The 12,415-nt window shown below is 57.7% G+C and overlaps 1 protein-coding gene and 1 long non-coding RNA gene across 7 annotated transcripts in view; one reads left to right on the forward strand and one right to left on the reverse strand.

Annotated features, from left to right (window-relative positions):
- CNTN4 (contactin 4) overlaps positions 1 to 12,415 on the forward strand; it is a 765,413-nt gene that overhangs the window by 731,928 nt on the left and 21,070 nt on the right. For 5 of the 6 annotated variants that reach the window (XM_066245034.1, XM_066245033.1, XM_066245036.1 and 2 more), the window contains 2 exons: positions 5,284 to 5,404; positions 9,756 to 9,914. In XM_066245034.1, the coding sequence (XP_066101131.1) occupies positions 5,284 to 5,404; positions 9,756 to 9,914 (280 nt within the window). The remainder of the gene's footprint in view (positions 1 to 5,283; positions 5,405 to 9,755; positions 9,915 to 12,415) is intronic. The other variant, XM_066245037.1, reaches the window with a different exon arrangement.
- Positions 6,121 to 8,663, reverse strand: LOC136314708 (uncharacterized). The gene is made up of 4 exons (XR_010727353.1): positions 8,528 to 8,663; positions 6,528 to 6,609; positions 6,316 to 6,387; positions 6,121 to 6,154 (listed from the first exon to the last, which is right to left on the reverse strand). It is a non-coding gene; the product is annotated as an uncharacterized lncRNA (long non-coding RNA).

Genomic DNA, 12,415 nt, shown 5'->3' on the forward strand with positions numbered 1-12,415 from the left:
GACTCCCGAGGGGAGAGGAAGCTGTCGTGGGCTCCGTGTCCGAGACCCCTCAGTCCAGTGTCTCTCCCGGCTTCAGTCTGACTTTAAAATCACCAATCTGGTCAGAGTAGGTAAGTAGAGAGAGCACCCCGTGAACCATGCGGTCACAGCGTGCTGTTGAGGGGTTGCCGTGCTCCGAGACCTCCGGCCACAGCCGTCCGCACCACGCAAGCCCTCCTCAGCAGAGTGAGTTATTGGGGTAGTGGGGTCGTTCCCTTAAATCCCATGTGGCTCCACCCTCCTGCACAACCGTGAGCTGAAGTCCCAGCCAGGAAGTGTCTCGGCTAAGGAAGGGTTCGTCGTGACGATCAGTGCCTCCTGTTTCCAGGGTGCCTGATCCTTCATCAGCCGCTCTCCCAGACATCGGCTCCGTGATCCTCACAGGAACCCCGGGAAATCGGGCAGCCATGATTATTCTATTTCACGAGCAACTGTAAGTCTCGGTCAGTAAATAGTCGAGTCCGGAGGAGAAAGCCAGGGTTGTAAATAAAAGAGATTTCGGGGAGGAAAAACAAAAAAAAACCAAAAAAACCACACTTCTCTTCTTGAATTAGATTTAATGTCTTTGACGTGATTGATCATGGTCATCAATAATGCCACTTTAAATCAAGCCTGTGCTTCACAGTTTTAGGAAGGTTCTTACACACACACACATACTTACACACACACTTAGACACACACACTTACATACACACACATTTACACACACACACACACACACTTATACACACACACTTACACACACACTTACATACACACACATTTACACACATTTACATACACACAGTTACACACACACTTACACACACATTTACATACACACATTTACACACACTTACACACGCACTTACACACACGCTTACACATTTACACACGCACTTACACACACTTACACACACACACTTACACACACTTACACACACATTTACACACACACACACAGGCTCAGTGGTTCTTGCAGCCCCTCAGTAGGCAGAGTGTCCTCCCTTCTCCCCTCAATGGTCTTCAGGCCCAGAGAGACGGAGACACAGCAGGAGGGCACACACAGCAGGGGCCAGTCCAGGACGGGGAGCCCCAGACCTCTGTCCACTCTGGGTTTCCCCCTGCTCTGACCCTGTGTCTCCCCCTGTCCTGGGGGAATAAGTGATGTGTCGTTGCCCTGGAACAGAGAGGAAACCGCGTGCACCATCCGTCATTGGTGGTCAGTCTTTCTGGACGGTGGGGTGGCCCCTTAGAGGAGAGACGAGGGACTAAGCTCAAGGTCACCCATCATCCGAGAGATGCAAATGAGCCACCATGAGGTATCACCTCACACCTGTCTGAATGGCTCTCATCAGAACATCAGCCAATAAGTGCTGGCGAGGGTGTGGAGAAAAGGGGACCCTCCTGCACTGCTGGTGGGAATGCAGACTGGTGCAGCCACTGTGGACAGCAGTGTGGCGTCTCCTCAAACATGTAAAAGATGGAGCTGATACACGACGGAGCGATTCCACTTCTGGGAATGTATTCGAAGAAACCCAAAACACGAACTTGAAAGACGATATGGACCCCTTGCTCATTGCAGTGCTGTCTGCAACAGCCAAGATCTGGAAACAGCCGAGTGCCCGTCAGTGGACGAGTGGATAATAAAGTGTGGTTCGTTTATACAGTGGAGTGCTAGGCGGCCGTACAAAAAGAAGGAAATCTTATATTTTGCGGCAGCATGGACGGGCCTAGAGGATATTCTGCTCATTAAAATACGTGGGACGTCGTTAAGACAAGTACCATGTGGTTTCACTTACCTGTGGGGTCTAAAGAACAGGACACACGGCCAGACAAACAGACAAACAGACACAGCCTCCTGGACACAGAGGACAGGCCGGTGGTGGCCGGGGGGAGGGAGCTGGAAGACTGGGTGACGCAGGTGAGGGGACGGATCAGGACAGATCGGCAGTTACACAGCAGTCCCGGGGGTGTACAGTACAGCGTATGGAACAGACTCAATAACATGACAATGACTGGGAACAGCGGCAGGTGGGCCCTGGCAATATCAGCAGGCGGGGGGGGTGGGGGGGGGCTCTTTGTAAAAGTATCTGATTGTCCAGTCATGGCGCTGCATGCCTGAAACTAATACAAAGTACTGTGGACTGTCAACTGTCATTGAAGGAACAAATAAATAAGCAGAAGGACTGAGACTACGTGGGTTGCCACCCTGGCTCGGGCCCATACCGGCGCGGTGACTTTGGGCGAGTCCTGTCACCTCGTCCCTCACCTGTGACAGAAGCACAGCGAGAGGACCCGGGTCACAGGGCCGTGAGCTCACACAGGGGAAGCACCAGGCAGAGCGTCAGCAGATGCCAGCCCTGTGGTGAATGCCACCACGCATCGTCCCATATTGCTGTCACCTGGAATATCAGGAGCATTAGGGTCTACAGTTTGGGGTGTGAAAACCTAAGTTACCTCGTCATCCATGGTGCAGGAGGTGGTTAGAAAGAAGCGTGTCTCCCCAAATCTGACCCGTAAGGTGCATGCTCTTGCTAACACCACCGTTCTCTAAGCTTTCGATGAAGCAAGCGTGACACCTACCTCCAGGGGGGGGGCAGCAGTGTTCTTCAGTGAACACCCCCTTTGTGACGGCCTGTGGGGTCCTTGCCTCATGTTTATGAAAAGCACCATGCCGGCGACCGACCCCTGGGCCACGTGGGGGTGTTCCTTCCAGGGGCTGGTCGTCCTGGTCACCTGCTCATCCACCCTGCATGCACTCAACACATGGGGGCATTCCATCCTGGGGGCTGGTCGTCCTGGTCACCTGCTCGTCCACCCTGCATGCACTCAACACCTGGGGGCATTCCATCCTGGGGGCTGGTCATCCTGGTCACCTGCTCGTCCACCCTGCATGCACTCAACACATGGGGGCATTCCATCCTGGGGGCTGGTCATCCTGGTCACCTGCTCGTCCACCCTGCATGCACTCAACACATGGGGGCATTCCATCCTGGGGGGCTGGTCGTCCTGGTCACCTGCTCGTCCACCCTGCATGCACTCAACACGTGGGGGCATTCCATCCTGGGGGCTGGTCATCCTGGTCACCTGCTCATCCACCCTGCATGCACTCAACACGTGGGGGCATTCCTTCCAGGGGGCTGGTCATCCTGGTCACCTGCTCGTCTACCCTGCATGCACGAGACACGTGGGGGCATACCATCCTGGGGGGCTGGTCATCCTGGTCACCTGCTTGTCCACCCTGCATGCACGCGACACGTGGGAGCCTTTCATCCTGGGGGGCTGGTCATCCTGGTCACCTGTTTGTCCACCCTGCATGCACATGACACGTGGGAGCCTTCCATCCTGGGGGCTGGTCGACCTGGTCACCTGCTTGTCCACCCTGCATGCATGTGACACGTGAGGGCATTCCATCCTGGGGGGCTGGTCATCCTGGTCACCTGCTCGTCCACCCTGCATGCACATGACACATGGGGGCGTTCCGTCCTGGGGGGCTGGTCATCCTGGTCACCTGCTCGTCCACCCTGCATGCACGCGACACGTGGGGGCGTTCCGTCCTGGGGGGCTGGTCATCCTGGTCACCTGCTCGTCCACCCTGCATGCACTCAACACATGGGGGCATTCCATCCTGGGGGGCTGGTCGTCCTGGTCACCTGCTCGTCCACCCTGCATGCACATGACACATGGGGGCATTCCGTCCTGGGGGGCTGGTCGTCCTGGTCACCTGCTCGTCCACCCTGCATGCACTCAACACATGGGGGCATTCCATCCTGGGGGCTGGCTGGTCGTCCTGGTCACCTGCTCATCCACCCTGCATGCACTCAACACATGGGGGCATTCCATCCTGGGGGCTGGTTGTCCTGGTCACCTGCTCGTCCACCCTGCATGCACATGACACATGGGGGCGTTCCGTCCTGGGGGGCTGGTCATCCTGGTCACCTGCTCGTCCACCCTGCATGCACGTGACACGTGGGGGCATTCCATCCTGGGGGGCTGGTCGTCCTGGTCACCTGCTCGTCCACCCTGCATGCACATGATACGTGGGAGCCTTCCGTCCTGGGGGCTGTTCGTCCTGGTCACCTGCTCGTCCACCCTGCATGCACGCAACACGTGGGAGCCTTTCGTCCTGAGGGCTGGTCATCCTGGTCACCTGCTCGTCCACCCTGCATGCACGCGACACGTGGGGGCGTTCCATCCAGGGGGGCTGGTCATCCTGGTCACCTGCTCGTCCACCCTACATGCACATGACACGTGGGGGCGTTCCGTCCTGGGGGGCTGGTCATCCTGGTCACCTGCTCGTCCACCCTACATGCACATGACATGTGGTGGCGTTCCATCCAGGGGGGCTGGTCATCCTGGTCACCTGCTCGTCCACCCTGCATGCACATGACACTTGGAGGCATTCCGTCCTGGGGGGCTGGTCATCCTGGTCACCTGCTCGTCCACCCTGCATGCACGTGACACATGGGGGCGTTCCGTCCTGGGGGGCTGGTCATCCTGGTCACCTGCTTGTCCACCCTGCATGCACTCAACACATGGGGGCATTCCATCCAGGGGGGCTGGTCGTCCTGGTCACCTGCTCATCCACCCTGCATGCACGTGACACGAGGGGGCGTTCCTTCCAGGGGGCTGGTCATCCTGGTCATCTGCTTGTCCACCTGCATGCACATGACACGTGGGAGCCTTCTGTCCTGGGGGCTGGTGATCCTGGTCACCTGCTCGTCCACCCTGCATGCACGCAACACGTGGGAGCCTTCCGTCCTGGGGGCTGGTCGTCCTGGTCACCTGCTCATCCATCCTGCATGCACGCAACACTTGGACAACAAGCGGGTTCTGTTCCCCAGCGTGTGATGCAGGCGTTCCCGGGAAAGCCTGCTTGTCAGCATCCTCTCCTCGAGACCTGGGAGCACTCCAGTTGCTGGTTCTAAAGGGGAGACCCTTCCGGATACAGGGTTCTGAAGCATGGGGTTGGGGGGGTCGCCAGTCAGGGGCGTGTCTGAGGAGACCCCCGGGAGGAAGTCAGCAGCCACCTTACCTACGTCACAGGCTTCAAACACGGTGGCACGTGTGTCCAGAGCCCTGGAGACGCCCGACCACATGCCAGGGGCCGGCCCCCTCTTTTAACAGGCTCTGGCTTACGTCACGAACCTCCCCATCAGCCCGTGTAAAAGACATCCGTCCATCGTCATGGGGTCCTTCAGGGTGCGCGCAGGACGAGAGCCCATCAAAACCTAACGGTGGCCGCCACCCCTCCTTTCTCAGCAGGACTCGGCCGGGGACCTGATGATCCGAAACATCCAGCTGAAACACGCCGGGAAGTACGTCTGCTCCGTCCAGACCAGCGTGGACGGGCTGTCTGTGGCCGCCGACCTGATCGTCAGAGGTATGGGGGGCGGGGCGAGGGGAAGCGGGGGCGGGGTTTGTCCTGGAGACAGTGTTCCCAGGTCCACGCCTGCCCAGAGCTCTGAAACCCTCGGTGGTGGTAGAATTGTGGAGGGAGGACGGAGCCAGGCAGAAGCTCGACTCGGCCAATGGCGGTCAGCGGTCTCCGGAAGCTCTGTGCCTCCGCCTCTCGTAGGAGAGCGTCCCAAAGGGCAGCACAAATCCGGCGACTTGGCTCTGAAAGTCACCCCCGGGAGGGGCCCCACTGAGCGCTTCCTGGTGGAGAGGACCCAGGACCCAGGACCCAGGCTGACCTCAGAGGCGTGGAAGCCGGAGGCTGAAGGGGAGTCAGGCTGGGCTTTTCTTCTTTCAGCTTTCCCGGGAGCTGACCCAAACCGGGGTTCCAGGCCAGGGCTGCAGGGGGGGGGGCTGGTGTGACAGCATCACCAGTCCCCCCCAGTTTCCTCTTCTTTCTCTCAAGTTAGCGGTCCCTAAAATACAGGTTTAGAGGGGAAGTCTCCTGGCTGCCTGGGACGGAGCCCACCTTTGGGGGACTTGCTTGGCCTGACGTCAGCCGCGGGCTGTGAACCCCATGTCTCAGCCACCGCGGTGGAATGCACGCCAAGCCCCCCACCCCCCTGACCAGCTTGTAAGGGAGCAGGTTGTGGGCTTTTAAGAAATATATTTTTTAGATTAAATGTAACCTCTTCATGAACGGTGAACACACTGGCATGCGCAGGGGTTTTCTGACCTGTGGAAAGAGAAGCCGTTCAGAACGTCAACCTAAGTTCTTGCTAGCGCCCCCTTCGCCTGACCCTGGCCCTGGGTGTCTGAGGCTTCCGGGGCCAACAGCGCTTGGGGTGCGAGGAACTACAATCCGGGGGGCTTTCAGACGTGCGGAGGACGGATTACCGAGAGCCACGAAGCGTGTTGCTCGCTCCCCTGGGCTCAACGTCAGGGGGTGTAGGTGTTAGCAAACTTGAACTGTCAAGAGAAGTTAAAGAAAAGTGGCTTTTGCATCCTGTCTGCTTTAGGTCCCCTGTAAATTGCCTAAAGAAACAAAAACAAAAGAAACATCTCAGTAACGTTACAGATAAGGGCGAGATGAGGGACAACGCTTTGACCTGGAAAGAGCTGGTCGCAGAGTAACTTCGGAGAATGGGTTTTATTTTCGTTTCAACATCACCAGAGCTGGTCCGCGCTCCCCTAGGGGGCAAAAGAATTCTGTCGGTGAAAACTTATCCTCTGTTTAATTAGGATAACCTGCAGATCAGCAGTTTAAACACCCATGAATTACACTAGTAAATATTTAGATCGGCCCTACCCGAAGCTTCTTAAACGATACTGTATATACTTCACTTCACAGAAAGTAACAGGAAGTGCCTGGAGGAATCTGCAAACAGTCTGAGAGAACAGCCGGCTCAGCAGCTAATCAGGCCCGTAAATTAATAGGCCACATTTTAAACCACAATTTTTTTATTTTTGTCTTCCCGGGCTCTGCCTTGTGGCCTTTCTGCCTATCCCGACGGGGTGGGGGGGGGAGCGGGAGGGGCCGGAAGGGGGGCCAGACAAGCATCTCTGCCCAGTAGGAGGTGTGCATATTTGAGAGAAGGCCCCTGGAGGCTCCGCTCCAGCTTCCTGGGCCCTCAGACATTTCTTGACTCTCTAGCCGGCTTAGTGACAGCTGAGAGGGCGCCCCTTCCCGAGAAGGACACAGAGGCAGAGTGGGGTGACCCCTGCCTCACTCTTCTGTGCCTGTGACCAAAACGTCAGCGAGCCCCTGGCCTTGTGAGCAGTCTGGGCAGAGGACAGACGTTTGCTCACTGGGCGCGTTTGGAAAGAGGAAGCCCACTCCCCCCCCCCCCAGATAAAGCTGGTAAAAGCTCCATTTACATAAGGCCTTGTTCCGAACTGGCAGCAGGGAAGGGGGGGCGGGGGAAGGGGGGGAAGAGGGGGGCTCACAGAGCTCAGGGAGCCTGGAAGTCCCGTCCCATCTCCAGCAGCCAAGTTCAGGCCTCCCCGCGTGGGCTCAGGGGCACCCTGTCCCTGTTGCCGTGGAGAGCGGTCTAGGGGATACACTTCTCTGCTCCCGCTGCTCCGGGTTGAAAGGCCATCGAAGGAGCTATCACGGGGGGTGGGGGGACGCGGAGGCCAGGATGTGAAGGCAGCGAGAAGAAAGAAGGAGTCCGCATCTTCTGGACTCTCTCTGGTTAACGAGGCCAAAGGCGTCCCCAAGTGTATCGAGGTGGCATGACACTGACCTACTGAAATGTCACCGTGGAAAACTGATTCCACCACAGACTTCCAGACCTTTCGTTCAAGAGTCGGGGGGTGAGAACGGGGTGGGGAGCAATAAATTTAGTCTCACCTGTGGGTCTATAATAAAAGTGATTTAATCTGTGAAGGAGGACAGAGAAATTTAGGGCACTGTAGGGGACACAGGAGGGGATCCCAGAACGAAGCCTGGCCAAAGGGGACCAGCCCGTGACAGGCCCTGCAGCACCCCAGTGGCACCCTGGATGGTTGGCCGGGCACACAGACCCCCCAGCACCCCAGCGGCACCCCGGAGGGCTGGCCGGGCACACAGACCCCCCCAGCACCCCAGGAACATCTCCTGTGCCTGTCCCATGGGCGGTACAGCCCTCACCGTGTGTCCTCCCTCCCCCTTCTGTGTCCCCCTCCTCTCTGGAGGTGGGCTCCTCCCTCCCCCTTCTGTGTCCCCCTCCTCTCTGGAGGTGGGCTCCTCCCTCCCCCTTCTGTGTCCCCCTCCTCTCTGGAGGTGGGCTCCTCCCTCCCCCTTCTGTGTCCCCCTCCTCTCTGGAGGTGGGCTCCTCCCTCCCCCTTCTGTGTCCCCCTCCTCTCTGGAGGTGGGCTCCTCCCTCCCCCTTCTGTGTCCCCCTCCTCTCTGGAGGTGGGCTCCTCCCTCCCCCTTCTGTGTCCCCCTCCTCTCTGGAGGTGGGCTCCTCCCTCCCCCTTCTGTGTCCCCCTCCTCTCTGGAGGTGGGCTCCTCCCTTCCCCTTCTGTGTCCCCCTCCTCTCTGGAGGTGGGCTCCTCCCTCCCCCTTCTGTGTCCCCCTTCTCTCTGGAGGTGGGAAGTGTGCCCACTGAGAGGTGAGTGCACTTACCTGCCCGATGAGAGCCTCCCGTGTCTGCCTGGCGGCCCGCCTGGGTCTCTGCTCCGGCTGCTGGTGTTTCGCGTGTGCCTGCCGGCCACTTTCCACCCGCCTGTGCCTTCGACCTCCGGGCCCTCCACGAAGACGGACGTCCTCCCGTGTCGTGTCCATGATGTCAAGCGCGTGGGCAGAAACACTGCCCACTGGGGGGGGGGGATGAACAGGAAAACGCAGCCCCCCCTGCAGAGACTGCAGGGCAGGGTCCGTCTGGGCCCTGCAGCTGGTGTTGAAATTGCTGTGGGGGGGCCCTCCCACCCGGGACTTGAGCACAGGCCGTCTTCACAGCCGTCCCCTCTCACATAAGCGTCAGCTTGCCTGTGTGATGGGGGCAGGGAGGATACCCTGCGACCCCCAAAACCCGTCTGCTCCAATCCTCACGCTCGAGGGTGGACGTGACCGTGTCCAGAGGACTCTTGTCCCTGTCTGTCACGGCCGTACCCCAGGAAATAGTGGCCGGCCTCTCCTCGGAGCCTGTAGGTATAGGATGGTCGAAGTGAAGAGTTTGGGCTCTGGCACCCCAGCCTTCCCTTTTTTTTTTTTTTTCCTGAAGCTGGAAACAGGGAGAGACAGACAGACTCCTGCATGCGCCCGACTGGGATCCACCTGGCACGCCCACCAGGGGCGATGCTCTGCCCACCAGGGGGTGATGCTCTGCCCCTCCGGGGTGTTGCTCTGCCGCGACCAGAGCCACTCCAGCGCCTGGGGCAGAGGCTAAGGAGCCATTCCCAGCATCCGGGCCATCTTTGCTCCAATGGAGCCTTGACTGCGGGAAGGGAAGGAGAGGGGGAGGGGTGGAGAAGCAAATGGGCGCTTCTCCTATGTGCCCTGGCCAGGAATCGAACCTGGGTCCCCCGCACGCCAGGCCGATGCTCTACCACTGAGCCAACCGGCCAGGGCCTCCAGCCTTCCCTCTTAGCGCCTAGGACAGAGAGTTCATTGCAGTTTTTGTTTTCCCTGTTCCTGTCCCCTATCGCACTGTGAGCCCCGGGAAGGAGGGGCGTGTCTGACAATCCGGAGTCTCAGAGCACAGACACCTAGTAGGTCTTCAACAAGGAATGGGCAGGCCATGAACCCGTGACCTGGGGAATGCACAGCGAAAGGCCCCATTCAGTTACATGGTCGCTTGCGTGGACGTGCAGGGACCCCCGGCTCTGCTCCTGAGGGTCTCGCTCTTCGGCAGGTCCCCCGGGCCCCCCCGAGGCAGTAACCATAGATGAGATCACGGACACCACTGCTCAGCTGTCCTGGAGACCCGGGCCCGACAACCACAGCCCCGTCACCGTGTACGTCATTCAAGCCAGGACTCCGTTCTCCGTGGGCTGGCAAGCTGTCAGTACAGGTACCACACGGGCTGTCAGTACAGGTACCACACGGGCTGTCAGTACAGGTACCACACGGGCTGTCAGTACAGGTACCACACGGGCTGTCAGTACAGGTACCACACGGGCTGTCAGTACAGGTACCACATGGGCTGTCAGTACAGGTACCACACGGGCTGTCAGTACAGGTACCACACGGGCTGTCAGTACAGGTACCACACGGGCTGTCAGTACAGGTACCACATGGGCTGTCAGTACAGGTACCACACGGGCTGTCCCGTGCTGCTGTGCGGTGGGCCTTTGGAGCTCTGTGTCACCATGGGCTGCGCGTGGCGGCAGGAGCTGAGGACACCCAGGTTCCTGTCAGCCCCGGCTGCAGATGACACGCTATGGCAGTGTGTCCTGGACCTCAGCCAGCAGTTCTCTCCTTTGTTTAGTGTTTTTCTTTCTATCCGCTCATGTGTTTTTGTTTTTTGGGTTTTTTTTGTGTTTTTTTTATTAAGTGAGAGGCGGGGAGGCAGAGAGACAGACAGACTTCCACATATGCACCCCAATTGGGATGCATCCAGCAAGCCCCCTACCAGATGATTCTCTGCCCATCTAGGACGCTGCTCCGTTGCTTGGCAACCGAGCTATTTTAGCGCCTGAGGCAGAGGCCATGGAACCATCCTCAGTGCCCGGGTCTAACTTGCTCAGACCAGTTGAGCCATGGCTGCAAGAGAGGGAGAGAGAGGTAACAAGGGGAAATGGTGGGGGAGAAGATGATTGTTCCTCCTGTGTGCCCTGACCAGGAATTGAACCTGGGACATCCACATGCCAGACAGACAGATGCTCTAGCACTGAACCAGCAAGCCAGGGCACATTTGTTTGTCTTTTTTACTTATCCTAAGCAGTAATGTCTGTGAAATAATGGGCCTGTTGTGATGGTTATATTTTTCTCTTAACACACGTTTTAAAGTACATGAGTGGTGAACACAGAATGTATCCACCTGTGCGTTCCCTGCACTCATCCGTGTGTGGTGCAGGGTACACTTTGGGAAGCAGAGGCCCAGGCTAACGGCTAGTCAATGTTACTGACATGTACCACTGCTCTTGAGAAACCGATGACCAAAGACTGTCCAGGGCCTCCTGACTTGCTGCCCATTTTTTTTAGATGGCTGAGTACAGGCACGAAGAAAAGTGAGGTTTGGTTCTATTAAAAAATACTGAGTTGGCCATTCCATCGCTGTCCCTGGCTGTACCTCCACGTTGACTCATCTTGTTATTTAGTTTTCCTTTAGGGAAAAAAATAAGAATGGACAAACAGTAGTCCTTGCCAGCACAATGCATACTCCCCTCGCCCCCCCCCCCCGGGGGGGTCGGCTGTGCACCCCCCCGCCCCGTGGTCTGAAGTAGACATCAGCCGAGTGATGGGTCCCGGTGTCTGCCGTTCCGGAGAATCACACTGATTCTCACAGCTCCTTTTTACTTAATTTTTTCCCCCACTTTAACTTACCCAACATCAGAGACAGGTTTCTGTGTGTGCAGCTGACTTCCTTCTGCGGCCCAGGAAGCAGAGGGGGGAAACCTGGAAGCTGGGGGTGGGGTCCAGTCCTGACCGCTGACCGGCTGGTCTCCCTCTGCGTCCTCCTGTCCTCTGCTACTCCGTGGGCCCTGATGAGCGTTGTTTACAACACGAGAGAGAAATGATTGTGACACTTTGTCAAAAATAGGAAGTGCTGCCCAAATATGATGAAAGAGGTGCAGGAGGAAGGGGAGGGGGAGGCAGAGGAGGAGAGAGAGGCTGACGATGATTTAAATAAACAAGTAGGGTTTGTTGAGCGCTTCCTCCGTGCCCCATGCTCTTCTAGGGGCTGGTCTCGGGCTTTCCAATACACCGGGATAGCCATTGTCATGAGCCTTATGTTACGGCGAGGAGACCAAGGCCTGGGAAGGTTCAGCCACTCGCCCAAGGTCATTCGGCTCCTAAGTGCGGATCCAGGGTTAGAACCCAGGGGGACTGACCGCAGAGCCCACACATCACCTCTAGAGGGGAGGACAGTGTGCATATATGGCCCTGCAAGGGTGGCAGCCTGGTCACCAGTCCAGTAGCCTCAGTTTCATCACAGGACATCTCCCTTCAAATGTTCTGGGTCCAATGGGAAATCATTGCAGTAATCAGTTTAAAACTCAAAAACGGCCTGACCAGGCGGTGGCACAGTGGATAGAGCGTCGGACTGGGACGTGGAAGGACCCAGGTTCAAAACCCCAAGGTCGCCACCTTGAGCACAGGCTCATCAGGTTTGAGCACAGCTCACCAGTTTGGGCCCAAGGTCTCCGGCTTGAGCAAGGGGTCACTCAGTCTGCTGTAGCCCCCTCCCCCCAGTCAAGGCACATATGAGACAGCAATCAATGAACAACTCAGGGGCTGCAACGAAGAATTGATGCTTCTCATCTCTCTCCCTATCTGTCTGTCTGTCCCTGTCTGTCCCTCCCTCTGTCTCTGTCACACACACACACACACACACACACACCGAAAAAC

The sequence above is a fragment of the Saccopteryx bilineata genome, chromosome 10 (assembly GCF_036850765.1).
Source record: "Saccopteryx bilineata isolate mSacBil1 chromosome 10, mSacBil1_pri_phased_curated, whole genome shotgun sequence".
NCBI lineage: Eukaryota > Metazoa > Chordata > Mammalia > Chiroptera > Emballonuridae > Saccopteryx > Saccopteryx bilineata.